The 25315-nt window shown below is 40.4% G+C and overlaps 1 protein-coding gene across 1 annotated transcript in view; it reads left to right on the top strand.

The window, feature by feature from the left end:
• PPIL4 (peptidylprolyl isomerase like 4) overlaps positions 1-25315 on the top strand; it is a gene marked incomplete at both ends in the record, with an annotated part of 30555 nt that overhangs the window by 4875 nt on the left and 365 nt on the right. The window contains 8 exons of the mRNA XM_080700309.1: positions 1968-2110; positions 3555-3651; positions 4436-4552; positions 8850-8974; positions 11566-11632; positions 14717-14828; positions 16646-16742; positions 21975-22122. Of these exons, the coding sequence (XP_080556435.1) occupies positions 1968-2110; positions 3555-3651; positions 4436-4552; positions 8850-8974; positions 11566-11632; positions 14717-14828; positions 16646-16742; positions 21975-22122 (906 nt within the window). The remainder of the gene's footprint in view (positions 1-1967; positions 2111-3554; positions 3652-4435; positions 4553-8849; positions 8975-11565; positions 11633-14716; positions 14829-16645; positions 16743-21974; positions 22123-25315) is intronic.

Below are 25315 nucleotides of genomic sequence, written 5' to 3'. Positions count from 1 at the left end.
CAAACAAACCCCATAGGTCTTCTGGGCGTAGTGGCGCAGTTATAATCCCAATACTTGAGAGACAGAGAGTGGAGGTTGGCAGGTTTGTTGGGACCAGCCTCAGCAACTTAGGCCCTACACAACTTAGCGAGACCCTCTTTCAAAACAAAACAAAAAAATAGGGTTGGGGATGTAGTTCAGAGGTAGAATGCCTCTGGTTAAGTCCCCAGTAACCAACCAATACATACACACACACCACACAACTTAGGTCTAAGCCAGGTGTGGTATCACAGGCTGTAATCCCAGTATTTGGGAGGTGAGAGGAAGGAGGATTCCAGGTTCAAGGCTAGCACACAATAACCTAGCAAGACCCTATTTCAAGATACAAAGAAAATAGGACGGGGTGTAGCTTAGCAGTGGAAGGCCCCTGAGTTCGATCCCAAGTGCCACAAGAAAAAGAGAAAAAAAAAGGAAATAAAACACTTAGGTGTAGGGGAGAGCTCAGTGGTAGAATATGTGCTCGGTTTGCTTAGAGCCCAAGACCTTGGGTTTGATCCTCACACCAGAAAATGAAACAAAATAAACACATTATTTTGTTCTTTTAAATGGCAGCTGTGTCCATTGTGAGGGATTTAGAAAATACAAAGAAGAAATACTATTATTACCCGCCGTCTCGCCACTCATGATATCACTGCTCACATTTGTAGCCCCATCTCTTTCAGTGCTTATTATTTTATTTTATTTTATTGTGATTCTGAGATCAAACCTAGGTCTTTTCCCATGCTCGGCAAACACTAGCACTGAGCTACAGTCCCAATACCTTTAACTTGTTTTATTTTATTTTTGCAGTACTGAGGATTGAACCCACGGACCTTCTACCTTTGAGCTGTACCTCCAGCTCCTTTTATTTTATTTATTTATTTTTGTGTGTGTGGTACTGGGATGGAACTCAGGGGCATCCTACCTCTGAGCTATACCCCCAGCCCTATTTTTTTATTCTTTATTTAGAAACAGAGTCTCACTAAGTTGCAGAAAGCCTCACTAAATTGTGGAGGCTGGACGAGAACCTGCAATCCTCCTATCTCAGACTCCCAAGTACTGGGATTATAAGCCTGTGCCACCACGCCTGGCTTTTGTTACCTATTTTAAGACAGACTCCTGGGGCTGAGGGTGTAGCTTAGCAGCAAAGCACTTGCCTACTGTGTGCTACACCCTGAATTTGAATTTCAGCACCAAAACAAAAACAAATAAATAGATTATACTTAGTACTTTTCATTCATTATGTCATTTAATCCTCAACTCCATTATTAAAACAACTCCATTATTGTGGGTACTTTTATATTTCACTGTTTATACATGAAAAAAACAAGCCATGATTTGTCCAAGAATTTTTTTTTTTTTTTTTTTTTTTTTTTTTTGGTAGTACTGAGGATTAAACCTATTTTTGAGCTACACCCTCTTTTTTTTTGGCGGTACTGGGGATAGAACCCAGAGGGATTCTACCTCCGAGCTACAACCCCAGACCTATTTTTTTATTCCTTAGTTTTGAAACTGGGTCTCACTAAGTTGAGGAGGACCTCACTAAGTAGCTGAGGCTGTTCTCAAACCACGATCCTCCGGTCTCAGCCTCCTGAATGCTGCTATTACAAGTGTGCGTCACCACGCCCATATTTTGAAACAGGGTCTCACTAAGTTGTGAAGGGCCTCACTAAGTACCTGAGGCTGGCCATGAACCTGTGATCCTCCTATCTCAGCCTCCCAAATACTGGGATTACAAGCGTGTGCCACCACGCCTGGCTTGTCCAAGAATTTAAACAATCAAAGAAATGTCTATACACACTGGTATTTTACATATAAACTATGTGATTTTTATTTAGTTCTAGTAACAAATTTATAAAAGTTGGTACATTAAATGTAGAGTCGTCCTTTTGTACTTTTTTTATCATAAGTGATGATTTTTTATATTTATTGTGTGTCTTTCTCTATAGTTTCTTATTACTACAGGAGAAAATCTCGATTACCTTGATGGTGTTCACACAGTGTTTGGCGAGGTGACGGAAGGCATGGACATAGTTAAGAAAATTAATGAGACCTTTGTTGACAAGGATTTCGTACCATATCAAGATATCAGGTGTGATTACAATTTACCATCTTAAATGTACCCGCGTGTTTTAATGCTGTGATGATTAACATGTAGTGTCTTAAACAGGACTGGTGTGCAAAGGACTGGGTTCTGTTTAATTCAGAAATGTGAATTAATACAGAACTATGAGATTGTTATATAAAAGGTCTTTTATATTTTTGTGCTTGTACTAATTATTATATTTTTGTGGTATTGGGGAGTGACCCTAGGGGCATTCTACCTCTGAGCCATTCCTCTATCCTTTTTTATTGTTTTTGGCTTGAAACAGGGTATTGCCAGGTTGCTGAGTGTCTCACTACTTTGCTGAGGCTGTTCTCGAACCTGCAATCCTTTCTCAGCCTCCCAAGTTCTGGGATTACAGTTGTGCTTCTATTGGGAAGAATTTTTTAATCTTTTTTCTTTTTTTTTTTGGTGGGTCTGGGGATGAAACTCAGAGGCATTTGACCTCTGAGCTACACCCCCTGCCCAATTTTTTATTTTTTATTTTTGAAACAGGGTCTCACTGGGTTGCGGAGGGCCTCACTAAGTAGCTGAGGCTGCCCGCGAACTGCGATCCTCCGGTCTCAGTTTCCCAAATGCTGGGATTACAAGCATGTGCCACCCACCACGCCCGGCTTCTTTTTGTTTTTTAAATGTGGATTTTTTTCAATACTGGGGATTGAGCCCAAGGACATTCTACTCTCAAGCTATACTCCCAGCCCTATTTTTTATTTTATACTTTAAAACAGGTCTCACTAAATTTCAGAGGCCTCACTCAGTAGCTGAGGCTCTCCATGAACCTGTGATCGTCCTGTCTCAGCCTCCCAAGTACAGGGATTACAAGGGTATGACACCAAGCCCGGCTGTTTTTATTATATATATATATTTATTTATTTATTTTGCAGGTCTAGAGATTGAACCCAGGGGCATTTGACTTCCAAGCTACAGCTCCTGCCCTATTTTTATTCTTTATTTTTTGGAACAGGGTCTTACTAAGTTATGGAGGGCTTCACTAAGTAGCTGAGGCTGTCTGCGAACTGTGATCTTCCGGTCTCAGCCTCCCAAATGCTGGGATTACAAGTGTGCGCCACCACGCCTGGTTTTATGCTTTATTTTGAAACAGGGTCTCCCTAAGTTTCAGAGGGCCTCACTAAGTTGCTGAGGCTAGTGACAAACCTGCAGTCCTGTCTCAGCCTCCCACGTAGTGGGATTACAAGCCTGTGTTGCCATGCCCGGCTTTTACTTTACATCTTAAAGTAATGCAGAATAATAAATATATCAAAGGATGAAAAGCAGCAGCACTCATTGTGAAAGTGGACTGTGCATTAATGATATCCTTGTATAATGGGGGGTTGGGGCAATAGAGATTCCTAAATTGGTATAATCTATGAAAATATAGTATGGATTCTGAAGTAAATCAAATGTAACATTTGACTTGTACTTATTTTGTAAGGATAAACCACACGGTGATTTTAGATGATCCATTCGATGACCCTCCTGATTTATTAATCCCTGACCGGTCTCCAGAACCCACAAAGGAGCAGTTAGATGTAAGTGGAGCCGGCATGTGATTGAATGTGTGTATGAATCGAGTTGTGTGTGATTGCATGTGTGTATGAATTGAGTTGCGTGCGATTGCATGTGTGTATGAATTGAGTTGTGTGTGATTGCATGTGTGTATGAATTGAGTTGTGTGTGATTGAATGTGTGTATGAATTGTGTGTGATTGCATGTGTGTATGAATTGAGTTGTGTGTGATTGAATGTGTGTATGAATTGAGTTGCCTATTTTTGGCTCTTAAATTTTAAAAATGTAGTTAGGAGTCTTTCTCTGGATTGTTTTCTATGACATAATAAATAGCACATGGCGTAGCATGCTAGTCTGCTAAGACTTATTTCTTCATAATGATTATCCTACTTGATAAACTACAGTAGGACAAGAGTACTTTTTTCTTCCACAGAGATGTCTTTTTTCTGACTGTCTTTTCACTTCCCTAACTTCCTGTTTTTAATCTTTTTTCCACCAGAACAGCTTTAGCTCTAGAAGCTCTAGAAGCTTATTTTGAATGCCACCTTGGGAGTTTTTTTTTCTTCATTTTTGTTTATGGGGATTCCTCAAAGCCAAATTTATCTTTATGGTTGGTATTGGTGCTTAATTCTAAGATCTTCTCTATTAGTGGCCATATAAATGTTTATTTTGATTTTCTAATAAATCAGAAGCCCAGATCTAATATTAAAGAATTAAATTAATTTTAGAGGGTTGTAAATAAAGCATGTCTTCTATTATTATCAAATTTTTTGCTTTTTAAATGTATTAATGACTCCTGCCTTACAGAGTGGTCGAATAGGTGCAGACGAAGAGATTGATGATTTTAAAGGAAGGTCAGCTGAAGAAGTAGAAGAAATAAAGGCTGAAAAAGAGGCCAAAACTCAAGCTATTCTTCTAGAGATGGTAAGACAGTTATCTCTGTTCAAATAGTTATGCAATATATTTAATAGATACTTATTGTGAGTTTATTTTTGGCTCTTAAATATTAAAAATTTAGGAATCTTTCTCTGGTTATTTTGTATGACATAATAGCACATACAAAAATAAATAAATTTGGTTCTACTATTATTATAATCCCAGTGCCTTCTTAAAGAAATAAAGATTTATAAATATAAGATGAATTTCAGTTGTTCAGTATTCATCTCACTTTGGGGGAGGGGGCTGAGGATTGAACCCAGGGGCATTCTACCTCTGAACTATACCCAGACCTATTTATTTTTTTATTTTGAAGTAGTGTCTTGCTAAGTTCTGAGAATAACATCAAGCTTGTGATCCTTCTGTCTTAACCTCCCAAGTACTGGGATTATAGCCATGTGCCACTACTCATGACTATTCACCTCAGTTTAAAGAGTGTTAATTGACTAAATTTTATGTGTATTAAAAATAATTCTAAGCCAGGCATGGTGGCACACACATGTCATATCAATACTTGGGGGTCTAAGACAGGAGGATCAAAGGTTCTCAGCCAGCCTCAGCAAAGCAACTTAGTGAGGCCCTCTGTACCTCAGTGAGACCCTGTTTCAAAATAAAGAATAAAAAATAGGGCTGGGGGTGTAGCTCGGAGGTAGAATGCCCCTGGGTTCCATCCCCAGGTTCCATCCCCAGTACCACACACACAAAATGTTCTTCATTGTATCACTCAAATATAATTGTATACTGAAATATTGATATTAAATGGTAGAATAGTAGTTGAAGAGTAGAATTAAACCTATATAGAAATTGAGCACTCTAAAATATACTCCTTTGAATGTACAAATTGTATGTTTTGTGTATCAGTTGAAATATACCTAGAAGCCAAGTATAGTGGCACATGTTTGTGTGATCTTAGTACTTAGGAGGCTGAGACAGGAAGATCACGAACTTGTTCAAGGCCAGGCTTAGCAATTTTGTGAAACCCTGCTTCACACTGAAAAAAAATAAGCCAGGCGTGGTGGTGCATGCTTGCAATCCTAGTACTTGGCAGGCTGAGACAGGAGGATTACAAGTTCAGGGACAGCCTCAGCAAGTAGTGAGACTCTCTTTGACCTAACAAGACTGTGTTTCAAAATAAAAATAAAATAGGGCTAGGGGTGTAGCTCAGAGGTAGAATGCGCCAGGTTTAATCCCCAGTACCATAAATAAGTAAATAAATAAATAAATAATAAAGAAAGAAAGAAAGAAAGAAAGAAAGAAAGAAAGAAAGAAAGAAAGAAAGAAAGATAGAAATAAGGCTAGTGGTATAGGTTGGAAGTAGAACATTCCTAACATTGATCCTCAGTACTGGTGTGTGTGTGTGTGTGTGTGTGTGTGTAGATACATAAACATGTAAAATGTATATAGACATAATTATATTGTATTATGTGTAATTGTTATTTAGGAGATGATAATTGATACACAAGCGTTTTTTCCATTTCTTGCTTTTGTAGAATAGGTATACCTATTACATAGTTGGTGACCAATAAACACTAAATGAAAGGAATATAGCTATGTTTTTAATATTATCGTATATAATAGAGCATTCAAACTTGTGGTCTGTTTTGTTTTTGTGGTACTACAGATTAAACCCAGGGGTATTCTACCTCCAAGCTACAACCCCACTCTTATTTTTAGTTTTTCATTTTGAAACAGGGTCTCTCTAGGTTCCTAGAAGTCTTGCTGAATTGCTCAGGCTGCCTTCAAACCTGTGAACCTCCTGTCTCAGTCTCCTAAGTCCTGGGATTACAAGTGCGTGCCACCATACTCAATTTATGGTCTGTTTTAAAACCTATATAGGCTGGGCGTGGTGGCGCACGCTTGTAATCCCTGTGCTTAGGTGGCGGAGACAGGAGGATCGCGCTGGTTTGGAGCCAGCCACGCTGGCTTAAGAGACCCTGTTTCCACATAAAAAAGTTAAAAAATAGGTCTGGGAGTGTAGCCCGTGGGAGTGTATCCCGGAGGTAGGAGGGCTTCCAGGAACCCCAGTACCACCACCAAAATTAAAAAAAAAAAAACCTATATTGGGCCAGGCATGGTGGCAGACACTTATAATCCCAGTACTTGGGAGGCTAAGACAGGAGGATCACAGGTTCACAGCCAGCCTCAGCTATTTAGTAAGGCCCTCTGCAACTTAGTGCGACCCTGTTTCAAAATAAAGAATAAAAGGCCGGCTGTGATGGTGCATGCTTGTAATCCTAGTACTAGGGAGACTGAGATAGGAGCATGGCAGGTTTGTGGCCAGCCTCAACTACTTTGGCCCTCCACAACTTAGTGAAACCCTGTTTCAAAATAAAGAATAAAAAGCCAGGCGTGGTGGCGCATGATTGTAATCCCTGCACTTGGGAGGCTGAAACAGGAGGATCATGCAGGTTCAAAGCCAGCCTCTGCTGGCTTAAGAGACCCTGTTTCCAAATTTTAAAAAATATATAAAATAGGTCTGGGAGTGTAGCCCGGAGGTAGAAGGCCCCTGGGTTCCATCCCCAGCCCAGTACCACCAAAAAACGGGAAAGAATAAAAATAGGGACTGGGGGGGGTGTAGCTCAGAGGTAAAATGCCCCTGAGTTCAATCCTTAGTACTGCAAAAAAAAAAAAAAAAAAAGAAAGAAAGAATTAAAATAGGCTGGGTGCATAGCAGAATGCCCCTGAGATTAATCCTTAGTACCACAAAAATAAATAAAAAATAAAAAAATAAATTTGGGCGTGGTGGTGCATGCTTATAATTCCAGTATTTGGGAGGCTGATATGGAGGATTGCTGTTTGAGGACAGCCTCAGCTACTTAGTGAGGCCTTTTGCAACTCAGTGAGACCCTGTTTCAAAATAAAGAATAAAAAATAGGGCTGGGTATGTAGCTCGGAGTTGAATACCCCTGGGTTCCATCCTCAGTACTACTAAATAAATAAATATATTTATATATATATATATAAACAAACATATTAGTATTATCAGAGTGAATTAGCAAATATTACTAAAGGCTATAGCTTTCAGAAAACATTAGTGGAATTAAAACATTGAAACAAGACATTTTACTGAGCACACTTTATCTAAGAGTATTGACTCAGAACAAGAAATACCATGACAAATTCTAAGAAAATTACTGGACTTAAAGATTTCTTGTCAGGTATTGTGTTGAATACCTATAATCTCAGCCACTCTGAGGCTGAGGCAGGAGGATTGCAAATTCAAGGCCAGCCTTGGCAATTTTGCAAGACCTTGTCTCAAAATAAAAAATAAAGAGGGCCAGGGATATAGCTCAGTGGCATAACAACCCTGGGTTCAATCTCTAGTACTAAACAAACCCCCCAAAACAAAAAGATCTTATGAGCAACTGGCAAAATGAACCAGTAATTAATAAGAGAAAGATTATTAGATTACTATCAGACATTTCAACAGTAAAAATAAAGTTTATGCCAGAATTTAAAAAACAGGTTAACTTTTATTTTGTTTTGGCTTGGTATTTCTTTTTTTATAATTTAAAAATATTAGTACATCGTAGCCGAGTGTGGTGGCACGCGCTATAATCCCAGTACTTGGGAGGCTGAAACAGGAGAATTGCATGTTTACAGCTAGCTTCAGGTACTTAGTGAGGCCCTCTGCAACTTAGTGAGACCCCGTTTCAAAATTAAGAATAAAAAATAGGGCCAGGGGTATAGCTTGGAGGTAGAATGCCCGTGGGTTCCATCCCCAGTACTGCAAAAATTATATATATATGTATGTGTGTGTGTATACACACACACACACACACACACACACACACACACACATATTTTGGAGTTAGACTGCCTCTTGGCTCAATCTCTAGTACCACACACACAAAGCTAGTGCGTTTTGCAGGCATAGTGGCACACACTTGTAATCCCAGTACACAAAAATGAAATAAAATTAGTGTCTTATGATTGTACACAATAGTGGGAATTAACATATTTTCTAAACTTTTTGCTCTCAGATAATTTCAAACTTAGGGAAAAAATAGTATAGAACTACAAATTACCAGTGTTTAAAGCTTTTGCTATATCTTCTTTATCATTCTCTTCAATTATTTTGAGGGGAGCTTCAAATATTAGCTATTAGTAGTTAATACCAGGAATGATTGAGTTTCAAATCTTGGAATATTATTTAGATTTCTCTTCCTGAGCCTTTAGTTTACAGTATAAGTTTAGATCTTTTGGAGGAGTCAGTGTGCTGGGTAGGTATTTAGGATGGAAACTAAGTAAAGGAATTCATATGCTCTTTTTGTTTATAATTTAGGTGGGAGACTTACCCGATGCAGATATTAAACCTCCAGAAAATGTGTTGTTTGTGTGTAAATTGAATCCAGTGACCACAGATGAGGATCTGGAAATAATATTCTCAAGATTTGGGCCAATAAGAAGGTAATCCCTAGAATTAGTAAAAGAGAAATGTAGAAAAATCTAGGTTTTAGTTGGTGATTTTTCTAATGGCATTTTTGGTGAATCTGTGAACTTTGGTTGTATTTTATACTGGTAAATTTTTACAAATGAGTATTTGAACAGTCAGAAGGAAAAGAATATATACAGAAGAAATATTTGGGTGAGCCAGGCACAATGCCACATGCCTGTAATTCCAGTACTTAGGAGGCTGAGACTAGAGGATCACAGGTTGAAGGCCAGCCTCAGCAATTTAGTGAGACCCTGCTTCAAAATAAAAAAGGAAAAAGATGAAGAAGATATAGTGTGTGTATGTATATATACATATATACATATATACATATACATATACATATATATATATATATATTAATCCAGACTTTGTCATTGTGTATGTGTGTGTATATATATGAGTATATATATTTATAAATATATGTCTATGAGTAATTTTTATTAATTTTTCTCCTTAAAATTACCAACAATCTATGTCAATTTGTTTTACAGAATTTTTCTTTTGGTTAATTTCCCCTCCATTACTAATGTAAAATTCTCTAAGAATAGTATTTCTATAAGAAAGGGAACTCCTTGTAACTGATTGAAAAGTGTGTTGCGAGCCGGGCGAGGCGGTGCGCACTTGCAGTCCCGGCACGCGGGAGGCTGAGGAGGGTCTGCGTTTGCAGCCAGCCTCAGCAACTTAACGAGACTCGGTTTCAAAAAAAAAAAAAAATAGATGTGAGGGGTGTAGCTCAGTTAGAATGCCCCTGGGCTCCATCCCCAGTACCACAAAAACAAAAACAAAACAAAAACAGGCTGGGTGTCGCTTGGAGGCAGGATGCCCCCGGAAGGAAGGGAAGGAATAAGCAGGAAGGTAGGAAGATAATATGTTTAGAATGTTCTTTCATGTATTTTTTTTTTTTTTTTTTTTGCGGTACTGGGGTTCCTGGAAGCCCTTCTACCTCTGGGCTACACTCTCAAACCTATTTTTATATTTTTTTAAATTTGGAAACAGGGTCTCTTAAGCCAGCGCGGCTGCCTTCGAACCTGCGCGATCCTCCTGTCTCCGCCTCCCAAGCGCAGGGATTACAAGCGTGCGCCACCACGCCCGGCTCTTTCATGTTTTTAACACAATACATGACATAGAGACAAGCCAGGTGCTTCCATCTCCAGCTTTTGGCCCTCTCACTTGGTTATTATAAGGTAGATTAATTCTGTGTAGTAGCTATACTTAGAGTATTAAATTTGATCTTGGTTTTTATTAATATTCAAAGCATAGACTTACTAAACATTTATACATGTATGCATGTACATGCATTGTTCTTACAGAATTTTTTAACATTAGATATAATTCATCTCTGTTTAGATTTGAAACCCATTATAATGTAAAGAAACTTTAGCAGCAGTTTGTTTTTGTTAAAGGAAAAGTTGCTGGGCGTGGTGGTGCATGCCTATAATCCTATGATCTCAGGTTCTAGGGCAGCATTAGTGAGGCCCTCAACTTAGAAGACTCTATTTCAAAATAAAAAATAAAAAGGGCTGAGGTGAGCCAGGCGTGGTGGTGCATGCTTATAATCCCCGTGCTTGGGAGGCTGAGACAGGAGGATCACATGGGTTCGAAGCCAGCCTCAGCTACTTAGTGAGGCTCTCAGCAACTTAGTGAGACCCTGTTTCCAAATAAAAATATAAAAAAGGTCTGGGAGTATAGCCTGGAGAAAGCCCCTGGCTTCTGCCCCCAGCACCACAAAAAAAAAGGGCTGAGGTGTAGCTTAGAGATAAGAATGCCCCTGGCTCCAGTCCCCAGTACCTGTCCCCCACCAAAATAAAAGGAAAACTAAATTATTTTATTTTAATTCTTCCTTCAGTGCTTAGGAACTTTAAGACTATAGGCCTGGATAGGGCACTTAGCGCAGAATTTAGATAATTTAGTTATTATGTTAGTGAATTATCTTTGAAAAGAATTGTTATCCAAGAAATCTGGGGAAGCATGGTTCTGTTGAATTTTGCTGTTTAATACTGGCTCATTTTCTTCTTCAGTTCTTGTCTTTTGTTTGTTTGTTTTGTTTTTGGGGGTACTGGGGTTCCTGGAAACCCTTCTACTTCCGGGCTACACTCCCAGACCTATTTTATATTTTTTTTTTACTTGGAAACAGGGTCTCTTAAGCCAGCGCGGCTGGCTTCGAACCTGCGCGATCCTCCTGTCTCCGCCTCCCAAGTGTGGGGATTACAAGCGTGCGCCACCACGCCCGGCTTTGTTTTGTTTTTAATCGTGTGTGTGTGTGTGTGTGTGTGTGTGTGTGTGTGTGTGTGTGTGTGGTACTGGGGTTTGAACTCAGGGACATTCTACTTCCGAGTTATACCCCGAGTCCAGCTTTTTATTCTTTATTTTGAAATGGTCTCGCTAAGTTGCAGAGGGCCTCACCAAGTAGCTGAGGCTGGTCTCAAACCTGCGATCCTCCTGTCTCAGCCTAAGAACTGGGATTGCAAGCGTGCTCCACCATGCCTGGCTTTCTTCTGCAGTTTTGAAAAGTGAGACTGGGTGTTTTCTGTTTTGAAAGTCACTTTTTCAATTTTTCTTTTAGTTGTGAAGTTATCCGGGATTGGAAGACAGGAGAGTCCCTCTGTTATGCTTTTATTGAATTTGAAAAGGTATGTTATAATGTGTATTAAGTTTGGTATTTATTTTATTTTTGTGTGGTATTAAGGGTGAAAAATTACAGAATTCTTTCTGGTTTCTAGTATTGTACTTATTTTAGGCACCAAGAGAATTAGTTTTATTGTATTCAAATAGAAGATAAATATAGCATTTATTGATGTTAACATATATTCTCTTACTATAGGTTTAGATACAGTCTGATTGAACATATATATGGCTTATTTTTTAAATTTTTATTTTATACACACACATATATATGTTTGTATTACATATATACATATACACACACACATATGTGTGTGTATAAAATAAAAAAGTAAAAAGTAAGCCAGGTATGGTGACATACACCTTTAATCCCAGTCCTTGGGAAGCTAAGGCAGGAGGGTCACATGTTTGATCAGCCTCAGAACTTTATGAGATTGTTCAACCTAGCAAGGCCCTGTTTTAAAACAAACAAAAAAAGGGCTAGGGGAGAAGCCCTAATCATACATATGTGTGTGTGTGTGTTTATGTGTAGGGGGTACTGGAGATTGAACCTAGGTGTTCTTCCTCTCAGCTATATCCCTAGCCTTATTTTATTTTTTATTTTGAAACAGTCTCACTAGATTGTGGAGGACCTCAGTGAATTGCTGAGGATGACGTGACCCTGCTCAGCCTCCTGTCTCTACCTCCCAGGTTCTGGGATCAATTACAAGCATGTGCCACCACTCCCAGCTTTAGGTAAAGTGTTTCACAGACTATTTAGGTGGAGATATAATTGAGAAATAGAAAGAAAAGTAAGGACTAAACTATCAAGTATATAACAGCTAGACAATGACAGAGCCTAGATTAATATCTACATTGTAACACTGGTTTACTTTGAAACAGGCTCTCACTAAGTTGTGGAGGGCCTCACTAAGTAGTTGAGGCTGTCTGGGAACCACAATTCTCCGGTGTCTGCCTCCCAAGCGTGCGCCACCATGCCTGGTTTTATTTTTTATCCTTTATTCTGAAATAGGATCTCACTGAGTTGCAGAGGTCCTCACTAAGTAGCTGAGGTTGTCTGCAAACCGTGATCCTCCCAAATGCTGGGATTACAAGTATGCACTACCACGCCAGGCTCCCTTGTTTATTATACACACACACACACATTTTTTTCCGGTACTGGGGATGGAACCCAAGGGCATTCTACCCCCAAGCGACACCCCCAGCCCTATTTTTTATTCTTTATTTTTGAAACAGGGTCTCACTGAGTTGCAAAAGACCTCACTAAGTAGCTGAGGCTGTCCATGAACTCTGATCCTCCTGTCTCAACCTCTTGAATGCTGGGATTACAAGCGTGCGCCACCACGTCTGGCTTTAATTATTGTTTATTGTGTGTGTGTTACTGGGAGTTCTACCTCTAAACTACACTCCTAGCCCTTTGTTTGTTTGTTCATTTGTTTTGAAACAGGGTCTTACTAGGTTGGAGAATCTCACAAAGTTTCTGAGGCTGGTCTCAAACATGTGATCCTCCTATCTTAGTCTCCCAAGTATTGGGATTATAGGTGTGTGTCACCACGCCTGGCTTCTTTTTTATTTTTTATTTGGAAACAGGGTCTCGCTAAATTACCATGCACTGGCCTCAAACTGAGATCCTCCTTTGTTAGCCTGGGATTGTAGGTGTATGCCACAGTGTCTGGCTGAGATTTAAAATTTTTCAAGTTTTTTGCCAGGTGTGGTGGCGCACGCTTGTAATCCCCGTACTTGGGAGGTGGAGACAGGAGGATCGCGCAGGTTTGAAGCCAGCCGTGCTGGCTTAGGAGACCCTGTTTCCAAAAATAAAAAAATGTATAAAATAGGTCTGGGAGTGTAGCCTGGAGGTAGAAGGGCTTCCAGGAACCCCAGTACCACCAAAAAAAAAAAAAAAATTTTTTTTCAAGTTTTTAACAGGAAAAGTTCAGTCCATTATCCAAATGCTTTGGCAGTAGTTGTACTTCTAAATTTAAGATTTTCTGGAATTTTTAAATGAACTTGGTTGTATGGATATAAAATACATATTATATCTGTGGCTTATATAATGCTTTTCTAGACCAGCATTCCACAGTTAATCACAGAAATATTTCTGTAGTGGAGCAAGTCAATATTCACACTAACTGAATTAAGAAGGCTGTGGCCTCCATTAGGTGAGGTGTTGCTGCCAGTTGACTTTTCACACCAAATTTAAGAAAATACCTGTGCTTTTCAGGCTACAGTAGTTTTGGGTTTTGAGTAAAAAGAAGTGTGGACTTATATAAATAATATTTATGTCAGTTGGGCATAATGCCTGTAATTCTAGTACTTGGGAAGCTAAGACAGGAGGATTGCAGGTTCGAGACTAGCCTCACCAATTTAGCGAGACCCTGTTTCAAAATAAAAAGGGAAACAGGTGTGGTGGCACATGCTTGTAATCCCAGCATTGGAGAGGCTGAGACAGGAGGATGGTGGTTAATGAACAGCCTCAGCTACTTAGTGAGGCACTTTTGCAACTCGGTGAGACCCTGTTTCAAAATAAAGAATAAAAAAAAATACAGGGCTGGGGGTATAGATCGGAGGTAGAATGCCCTTGGGTGCCATCCCTAGTACCACAAAATAAATAAATAAAAAACAAAATAGGGTTGGGGTGTAGATCGGAGGTAGAATGCCCCTGGGTTCCATCCTCAGTACCACAAAAATAAACAAACAATAATAAACAAACAAACGGGGCTGGGGGTATAGTCCAGAGGTAGAATGGCCCTGAGTTCAGTACCCAGTACCAAAAAAAAAAAAGGACATTTATGTCTACCACATCACACTGCCTTGATTCAAAGTCGTGGCTTCAACTCTACTCGACCATGTTACCTTTGGCAACTTATATGTCTTTTTAAAATTCTATTTTTTTATTGAGAAAATAGAACTAGTAATAGTACTTATAGGGTTGTTACCAGAGTTAAATGAGATAGTAGATGTAAACCATTTAACCTTATCTAGTGTATAAGTATTCCAACATTTCAGTAAAAATGAGCTTTTTCTGTTTTCAGTATTCTAGCTACAGAAACCTTTTCCAAAACACTTTACTGAGTTTTTGTAATTCCTACTAGGAAGAAGATTGTGAGAAAGCTTTCTTCAAAATGGACAACGTGCTCATAGATGACAGAAGGATACACGTGGATTTCAGCCAGTCTGTGGCCAAGGTCAAGTGGAAAGGGAAAGGTTTGTTGTTCGTCTGTCTGTCCTTCTGTTCTGCTTTGCATGTTTGTATTCTTAGATCTTGGCTTCGTGCTGTTAATTAGGAGAATGTTGACTATATATGGCACGCCTGCCACAGATCATTTTACAAAGCTCCTAGCTAGTATCTAAGGTAGAGGTGTGTATGTAATGTGATTTTACCATTGTTTCAAATGTATGAAACAGTATTACTCTAATTTTATGTGGCATAATCTTGTGACACGATTTACCGAGAGTGACAGACACTGATATTTTAGGCAGATCTTAATTCTAGTCTCATTTATTCCCTTTCAGTCCTGTCTCATTACCAGCGCATCCCCCGAGACCTGATGCTACTTTCCTAAGTTGTTTCGGCGTAGTTTATTTACACGATGACTTTTAAGTGAATTTCTTTGTATTTTTTTTCTTTTTCTTTTTTTGCGGATGGAACCCAGGGGCATTCGACCTCCGAGCTACACCCCCTGCCCTATTTTTTATTTTTTATTTGAAACCGAGTCTCACTAAGCTGTAGAGGGCCTCACTAATTAGCTGAGACTGTCCACAAACCACGATCCTCCAGTCTTAGCCTCTCGAATACTGGGATTACAAGCATGTGTCACCATGCCCAGCTGTTCTTTTCTTTCCTTTTTTTTTTTTCTGGAATTACAAGTGTGCGCCACCACACCCAATGGTGGTTCTCATTTTAAAAATGAAATGTATAAGCCGGGCGTGGTGGCGCACGCTTGTAATCTCTGTGCTTGGGAGGCGGAGACAGGAGGATAGCACAGGTTCGAAGCCAGCCTCAGCTACTTAGTGAGGCTCTCAGTAACTTAATGAGACCCTGTTTCCAAATAAAATATAAAATATGTCTGGGAGTATAGGCTGGAGGTAGGAAGCCTCTGAGTTCCATCCGCAGTACCACCAAAAAAAAAAAAAAGTATAGTACACACTATTTGCAGTGCTGAATGCTCTCCCTCAATTTTAACGATGTGACCAGCAGTGTGAGATATTGGCGCTATTTTTACTTTCTGAATGAACAGAAGGAGTTGCAGAGATGTGTTGTGTCTTACCTAGGACCTCAAGAGCACTAGAGTCCAAATTTGAATTTAGAGCCTCTCACTATAACCTATTGCCTCCCACTTTTGGTATGGCACCGAGGATTGAACCCAGGGGCATTCTACCACTCAGCTGCCCCCTCAGATCGCTTTTATTTTGTATTTGAAACATGGTCTCAGATGGCCTCCCTAAGTTGCTGGCTGAGGCTGGCTACAAACCAGCCATCCTCCTGTCTCAGACTTCCAAGTACTAGGATCACAGGTGTGTGCCGCCAGGCCTGGCTTTCTCTAGTGAACTTCTGTCCACATTCTCGTGTCTTCTGTCTGCCTGGCGCTTTGCTGAGAGAGCGGAAGTCTTTACAGCCTCATCCCTTCTAAGTTCCACTGAATCTTTCAGTTTTCAAACTCAGAACTCAGAGCTTCAGCTTTTCCTTGGACTTGATGTGTTCTCTTGGATTTAATGGCTTTGCTCAAACAAATGGTCAATTTGTAGGTCAGTTATTTGAAATTGGATGTTGTAATATCCATATGTATCGTTAGGTGGCAGCATAGGGCTGCTTAGCAGAATAGACACACGTCATTGCAGTTAAAACAATAGTGGAGATTGAATTACCAATGTTCCTTTGTTCTTCCCTCAGCCTTTTTCTGTCTCCCATCTCCCAGTAGATGCCATTTGTAAGATAGCTCTTAAAGTATGTCTTTTATAAAATAAGCACTGTTCTTGATTAGTTAGGTGACTGATTTTCTCACTAACCTCTTTTTCCTTAGGTGGGAAGTACACCAAGAGTGATTTCAAGGAGTATGAAAAGGAACAGAACAAACCATCCAATTTGGTTCTGAAAGATAAAGTGAAGCCCAAACAGGAGTATCCTTAACAAGAATCAGTTCATAATGTGTACTGACCATCAATCATGCATAAAGCACTCTTATGTCCATACAATGTCATGAAGTCTGTAGAAGGCAAGGTTCTTGAATACAGATTGTGAAGAAATAACTCAGTTTATTGTTTATCTAGTTTTAGTATATTATATATTCTTGGCTTCTTCATTCTACCTTATTATATGGAGAAAGTTAAATTCAAAAGAAATCATTATCCTAAATTTTTTTCCTTCCTACTCTTAGGTTAAGTAGTTTCCTGCTTATATTGTCAGAAGATCTAGAGGTAAAGTCTTAATTTTGTGAATATAATTGCAATGCTTAAATTCCTCATAAACAGAAATTTATTGTTAGTCTAAATTGTTTGTGCTAATCATTCTTTTATAATTAACCTCCTCATCCAGATAATATAATCCTATAGGTTTTTTTGTTTTGTTTTGTTTTACACACACAAGTTCATTGCTTCTTTCTGCATAGTTCGTTGTTTTAGCAACCATTAGTGAACCCCTGTCGAACGCAGGAGTAGGCTTGTGTACGAGTGTGTGAGGTGCTGGGTCTTGAACTCAGGCCTGTTCTGCCTCTGAGCTACACACTCAGTCTTTTTTACTTTTTAATTTGAAACAGGGTCTTGACAAGTTACTACCATGCATTGTCCTTGAACCTGCGATCCTCCTGCCTTAGCCACTCAAGTACTAGAATTACAGGCATGCGCTGCTGCTCCAAGCTAGGAGTTAAGTTTTACAGAATTAAAAAGAAGTCCATTTAATTCAGGTTCTTTCAAGTTTAGGTTGAGACAAATAAAAAGCACTGAGACATATTGTTCACGTTATGTCATCTTAGTTTGTACACTGATTTTTCCCATTATAAACCGATCACTCCACACATTACAAAGGCTGGGTCTTCTGTGATTGTTTCTGGTAAATGGTGTCTTTGTTTCCTAGTTTTGTTGTGTCAGGAATTTTCTCTTCCTGTGCTGTGTAAACAGTTCTCTTCCAAGTACTTGTCAAGGAGAGATGACTATCGGGTTGACTTTTACGTGTTCACGCTTTCCAGTGTGCTACTGTCTGCAATGCATGTAGCATTGTGAGGTGATAGAGGTAAAAAGAAGTCTGAAGGCTACTGACAACCTCAGCACAGAAGAGGCTTTCACAGGCAGACAGACCAGCGAGCCGAGACTGGGTCTGAAGAGAGAACATTAGTGGGCCTGTGATTAAGAGCTCAAAACAGTAAAAGGTGCGGACGGAATATACTTGAGATTCATTTACCATATATTTGAAGCTCTATTAGGGCTAATCACTAATAATTGTAGCTGGAATAACAGTTATGGAGTGTAACTCAAGGAAGGTGTCTTCCCTTGGGAGGTAGCTCACCCAAAAAGGAGATATGCATGTGTTAAGATGTTTAAAATTTGTAGCATTAAAATGTCTTAAATTCAAGAGTATACATTATTAAGAGATAAGAAGGGAAACTGGGCATATTTGAAAATCAACCTCCCATACTGCTTAATAGCACTTTCTGCAGTGATAAAAATGCACTCTGTTTCCCTCACACAGTTTGGCTCTTGACCACATGTGGCCTGTGAGCATGGGCTAGGAGCTACATTTTAAATTTTGTTTAATTTTGGTTATATGGCTATACATTCCTAGTATTGAACAGTGTATCTTCTGCCTTCTCAGAGAAGACAGACATGTCCTGGTGCAAACCACTGTTAATCATTATCAAGTGACTGGCAAAGTACTGAACAAGGAAGAGGAAATTCATGAGTCTCACCCGTAGATAGTCTTTGTGTGCTCGTTAGTTGATAGATTTCATGTTGGTGAGGCATTTTTATTCTCAGGTGGAATAGCAGAAGGACAGAACTTGAGTTTATAAAATCTAAGATACTTATAAACCCAGTCTCTGTTGCATCATATATTTGTTACTTACAGCAAGGGAGGGGATTGGAGGGTAACAGCGTAGAGTGTAGGTAGGTCGTCTTAAGTCAGAGGCTGGGAATATACAGTACAGGTCTTGAGAAAGAGACAGTGCTATAGATTAAATTATTAATAAAAAGAAAAATGGTAGGAAAAGGAAGTTTAGATTTGGGGGGAAGAAATTGGAGAAAACAGATCAGTATGATCACGAATTTGTGTTTTATACAAAGGAGTTTGGAGAGATTTGACATCTGAAAGTGTTGGTTTTAGTGGTTAAGTGGAAGAGAGAGGGTACGCAAGGAACAAGTGTGTTGGTAGTATAATGGGTAATAAAGTATTTTCTCACTTTTGTGGTACCGGACACTGAAGCCAGGGGCATTCTGCCTTTGAGCTATACTCAAGCCCTATTTTACTTTTTATTCTGAAACAGGGTCTTGCTAAGCGCTGAGGCTGGCCTCAAACTCGCAATCTTCCAGTTTTAGCTTCCCAAATATTGGGATTACAGGCGTGCATCACCACCCTCAGCCTCCTCCAGCCCAGTTTAGGTTTTAATTCTGAAACGGTCTCACTAAATTGCCAAGGATCTTGCTAAATTGTTGAATCTGGCCCTGAACCTGCAATCCTTCTGTCTCCGCCTACCAAGTACTGGGATTATAGGCTTGTGCTTTGGACACTGTTTTCTTTAACTTTGATCCATTTTGTGTGTGTGTGTGTATATATATACATACATACATACATACATACATACATACATACATATATATATATATATATTGAGGTACTGGGGATGGAACCCAGGGGCATTCTACCTCTGAGCTATATTCCCAGTCCTATTTTATTCTTTATTTTGAAACAGGGTCTCACTAAGTTGCAGAGACGCTCACTAAGTGAGGCTGTCTGCGGACCTCGATCCTCCTGTCTCAGCCTCCCAAATGCTGGGATTACAAGTGTACACCACCACACCCTGCTATTTTTTTTTTTTTGTGTGTGTGTGTGTGTGTATATATAATATATATATTTTACATATATATAAAATATATATATATATGGTGGGGGGGTAATGGGGATCTAACCCAGGGTCATTTGACCTCTGAGCTACACCACCAGCCCTGTTTTTAATTATTTATTTTGAAACAGGGTCTTACTGAGTTGAGAAGGGCCTCACTAAATAGCTAAGGCTGGCTGTGAGCTGTGATCCTCCTGTCTCGGCCTCCTGAATGCTGGAATTACAAGTGTGCACCACCATGCCCAGCTTTATTTTTGTATATTATTTTTGTGTATAGAACCTGCGATCCTTGTGTCTCAGTCTCCCAAATACTGGCATTATAGACTTGTGCTCTGGATGCTGTTTTCTTTAACTTTGATTCAGATTATATATTTTTTGGTGTATAGGTCCTAGGATGGAACCCAGAGCCTCACACTTGCTGGGCAAGTGCCCTACTACTGAGCTATATCCCAGTCCTTTTTTTTTTTTTTTTAATTTTGAGACAAGATCACACTAAGTTGCTGAGGCTGGCCTCCAACTTACAAACTTTCCTTAGCCGCCTGAGTGGGTAGGCTTACAGGTGTGTGCCTCTGTGCCTGGCAGAAAGAATGTGTCTAGCCGGGCGTGGTGGTGCACGCTTGTAATCCCCACGCTTGGGAGGCAGAGACAGGAGGATCACGCAGGTTCGAAGCCAGCCGCGCGCGCTGGCTTAGGAGACCCTGTTTCCAAATAAAAATGTAAAAATAGGTCTGGGAGTATAGCCCGGAGGTAGAAGGGCTTCCAGGAACCCCAGTACCACCAAAAAAAAAAAAAAAAAAGAAAGAAAGAATGTGTCTTAACCTAGTATTATACAATCATTTCTACAGTGCAGTTGAAAAAAAAATTTCATAAAACAGCATTTTTATTAGATGCCATTACATTCTCTTTTTTTATTATAATGTTACTTCTAAAAATGGTGGTTGTGACCCATGGATTTTATACCCCATTGTTGGATTACAACCTTCAGTTTATTTTATTTTATTTATTTTTTGTGATACTGGGAATGGAACCCAGGGGCAATCTATTTCCGGGCTATACTCCCAGACCTATTTTATATTTTATTTGGAAACAGGATCTCACTAAGTTGCTGAGAGCCTCACTAAGTAGCGGAGGCTGGCTTCAAACCTGTGCGATTCTCCAGTCTCAGCCTCCCAAGTGCAGGGATTGCAAGCGTGTGCCACCACGCCCGGTCAACCTTCAGTTTAAAGAACACTGCTGCAGAGCACTTTGGACAGAGGCAGCAGCGTTTGCTAAGCACACAGTAGATGCAGTCACTGGCAAGGGCGATTGGACTTGGATCTGAGAGGATTTGTTCCAGATGCAACATGGCACAGTAATGAAGCCGGAAGCAGTAATGGCATGGTAGGGCCGGCCGGCCATCCTCATCCACTTGGAAGGCTGGAGGCTGGAAGAGGTCGTCTGTTCCTATATTATCTTGTATAGACATGAGATATCCTAGAGAAAAGCCTCGAGCTCTGTGCCTTTGTGAAAGCGGACATGAGACTAGTTCTGAGGGACGTGTGTCAGTTTTGTGTTAGCCCTGTGTGCAGCTGGAGTAGCTCCTGTGGGTTCCACGTCCTCAGGGGCTTCTTTTTCCTTTTTGGTACTGGGTATGGAAACCAGGATTCCATTCTGCCTCTTAGCTGCACCCTGAGCCCTGTTTTTACTTCATCCTTTCCTTTCTTTCTCTCTTTCTCTCTCTCTTTCTTTCTTTCTTTTTTCTTCTCTCTCCCCCCTCTCACCAGGCTACACCCCCAGTTCTATTTTTATTCTTTATTTTGTAACAGTCTCACTGAGTCTCAGAGGGCCTCACTAAGTAGCTGAGGCTGTCCTCGAACCATGATCCTCCTGTCAGCCTCCCGAATGCTGGGATTACAAGCATGCACACTTTGCCCTGCTATGAGCTTCCTTTTTGATAAGTAATATTCTAGCTCATGTCAGCCTTCCTCAAAATCCATTCTAAAAGTTGAGATTATTTTCAGAATAGGTTGTATAGTTTTATATTTTCTCTTTTCTCTCTCTCTCTCTCTCTCTCTCTCTCTCTCTCTCTCTTTCTCTTTCTCTCTCTCTCTCTCTCTCTCTCTCTCTCTCTCTCTCTCTCTCTCTCTCTCTCTTTCTTTTTTGTGTGGTGTTGGGGATTGAACCCAGAGGCATTCTACCTTTGAGCTACGCTCCGAGTCTTCTTTTATTTTTTGTTTGGAAACAGTCTTGCTAAGTTGCAGAGTCTTATATTTGGATGTGTTCCCTGTCATTTCTCGTATGTGTCCTTAACTAAGTGCTGCAGTGCAAAATATGATCTTATATTAGATGAGCAGGCGGAAGACTCAAAATCAAGTCACTCGCACACAAGTAGAAAACACAAGAGGAAGACCCGGCACTGCTCCGAAGAGAAGGAAGAGGAGGACTACATGCCTGTCAGAAATGCCAACCAGGTGCCTCCGACGTCCAGGCTTAGATTGGAGAAATAAATGTTTTATCCGCTTATAAGTTATATCTTAGTGGTATAATTTGGGTGGTATGGGTATTTCCAAACAGGGATACGTATGTAGTTCCTAGTTTTAAAATGTAGAATGGAGCCAGGTATCATGGCATACACCTGTAATTCCAATATTTGGGAAGATGAGACAGGAGGATTACAGTTTTTTCCTTTTTTTTTTTCTTTTTAATTTTGAGGTTTTAGGGGCAGAACCCAGAGAATTCTACCTCAGAGCTACACCCCCAGCCCTATTTCATTTTTTTATTTGGAAACAGGGTCTTACCAAGTTCCTGAGGCTGGCCTAGAACCTGGGATCCTCCTGTCTCAGCCTTCCAAGTACTGTGATTACAAGTGTGTACCACCACACCTGGCAGGATAACAGTTTTGAGGCCAGCCTTTGCAACTTGGTGAGACCCTCTTTCAAAATCAAAAGTAAAAAAGGTGGGAGTCATAGCACATACCTGTAACTTCCAGTACTTGGGAGGCTGAGATAGGAAGATTGCAGGTTTAAGGTGGGGCTCAGCAACTTAGTGAGACCCGGTTTCCAAATAAAAAATAAAAAGGGCTGGGGTTATAGCTCAGAGGTAGAATGCCCATTGGTTCAATCCTCAGTATCAAAAAAGAAAAAAAAAGACACAAAAAAATTAGTGTGGCTATGTTAAAAAGTCCTTCCCAGTTGTTAGCTTAATTTATCAGTAAGTTTCTTTTTTTTTTCTTTTTTTCTTTTCTTTTTTCTTTTTTGTGTGTGCAGTACTGGGGATGGAACCCAGGGGCCTTCTACCTCTGGGATACACTCCCAGACCTATTTTATATTTTATTTGGAAACAGGGTCTCACTAAGTTGCTGAGAACCTCGCTCAGTAGCTGAGGCTGGCTTTGAACCTGTGCGATCCTCCTGTCTCGGCCTCCCAAGCGCTGGGATTACAAGCGTGCGCCACCACGCCCAGCCTATTAGTAGGTTTCTTAATGTACAGCAGTTACAGACCTGGAGGTTTATGGCCTATAAAATATTAATTCCCCTTCATCCTGTATGTAAGAAAGAATGAAAACAGCACTAAATATTGATCATCCCAACATTCTTTTTATTTTTTTGCGGTACTAGGGATGAAATTCAGGGGCATTTTACCTCTGAGCGACATCCCAGCCCTATTTTTAATTCTTTATTTTGACACGGAGTCGCACTGAGTTGCAGAGGCCTCACTAAGTAGCTGAGGCTGTCTGCGAACCATGATCCTCCTGTCTCAACCTCCCAAATGCTGGGATTACAAGTGCGCACTACCATGCCCAGCTCCTAACTTTCTTTTGAACAATACTTTTATGTTTTCTTTGGTTTGGTACTAGGGATTGAACTAGAGGTTTAATTTTTTTTCTTTTGTTTGTTTGTTTTTGTGGTACTGGAAATTGAACCAAGGGGCATTCTACCTTAAAGCTGCACTCCAAGCTTTTTTATTTGGAAACAGGGTCTTACTAAGTTGCCGAGAGTCTCTGTATGTTGCTGAGGCTATTCTCAAAGCCCCTATCTTCCTGTCTCAAGAGGATCCTACTCTATCCCAAATATTGGGTTGCAGGCGTGCACCGCCACCCTCAGCTTGAACCCGGGTGTTCTTCTCTGAGCTCCACTCACAGCCTTTGTTGATGTTGAGACGTGGTCTTGCTCAACCGCTGAGGGTCTCAATGAGTTGCTCACTGGGGTCTCAGCCTCGAACCTGCAGTGCCCCTGTTCTTGCCTCCCAAGGACTAGGATTATAGGCATGCGCCACCATTCCTGACTCCGAAAAGCAAATTTTTAAAAATGATAATGAAAATCCTCTGGAGAAAATTGATGAGGAAGAGAAGAAATCTTTTCTAACCTGTGTTTTGGCTCTGTTGAAAACAAGTTACAGCACAGTGCCTTGCTTTTTTTTTATCACACAGAAGACATTTGAGCTGCGCCCTGGGGATGGGGATTTCATAGGCTAGGGAAGCAGGGAGACAACCACAGGCGAGACGGGGATGGAGAAGTGTGGTGCGGCAGGCAGAGTAGAGAATGTGCTGTCAGGAGTTGGGTGTGGTGTCACATGTCTGCAATCCCAGTACTTGGGAGGCTGAGACAGATGGCTCACAGGTGGAGGCCTTTTTCTTTCTTTCTTTTTTTTTTTTTTTTTTTTTTCGAGTCTGGGAATAGAACCCAGGGGCATTCAACCTCCGAGCTACACCCCCTGCCCTATTTTTTATTCTTTATTTTGAAACCAGGTCTCACTGAGTTGCAGAGGGCCTCAGTAAGTAGCTGAGGCTGTCCGTGAACCGCGATTCTCTGGTCTCAGCCTCCTGAATGCTGGGATTACAAGCATGCATTACCATGCCCGGCTTTGGAGGCCTTTTTCAAAATAAAAAATAAAATAAATCTGGGCCTAGTGGCTCTCATCCTTAATGGAAATTTTAGTAGCAGATTCATGAATGGGACACATTTTTGGGGAGTGGAGGAAGGGAAAGAGGAAATATGACCATACATCACCATAACTTTATTTTTTTTAATTTTTTAATTTTTTTGTGGGTCTGGAGGTGGACCCCAGGGGCATTTGACCTCCAAGCTACACCCCCTGTCCTATTTTTTCTATTCTTTATTTTGAAACTGGGTCTCACTGAGTTGCAGAGGGCCTCACTATGTAGTTGAGGCTGTCCACGAACCACGATCCTCCGGTCTCAGCCTCCTGAATGCTGGGATTACAAGCGTGCGCCACCACGCCCGGCTTAACCATAACTTTTGATCTTGCCATATTACTTTTAAAGACTCATTCTCGTTTCACTCGGGCTGTTTTAGTTCCATGTTTGTGGATCTGATCCTACATTTCAACTAAAATAGTAGATCCAAAGCAATGAGATGGCTAAGAAAGGTGGTTAAATCTTTTTATGAAGTATTTTGCTTTTTACTGTATAAGATACTTGACAAATTTGAGCCATTAAAAACAGTTTGCCAAGCCGGGCGTGGTGGTGCAAACTTGTAATCCCAGCATTTGGGAGGCTGAGACCGGAGGATTACTGTTCGTAGACAGCCTCAGCTACTTAGTGAGGCCCTGTGAAACTTAGATCCTATTTCAAAATAAAGAATAAAAAATAGGGCTGGGGGTGTAGCTCGGAGGTAGAATGCCCTGGGTTCCATCCCCAGTACTG

The sequence above is a fragment of the Muscardinus avellanarius genome, assembly GCF_963383645.1.
Source record: "Muscardinus avellanarius genome assembly, chromosome: 8".
Classification (NCBI taxonomy): domain Eukaryota; kingdom Metazoa; phylum Chordata; class Mammalia; order Rodentia; family Gliridae; genus Muscardinus; species Muscardinus avellanarius.
The sequence above is the reverse complement of the archived record's forward strand: the minus strand, read 5'-3'. Positions and strand labels throughout refer to the sequence as shown.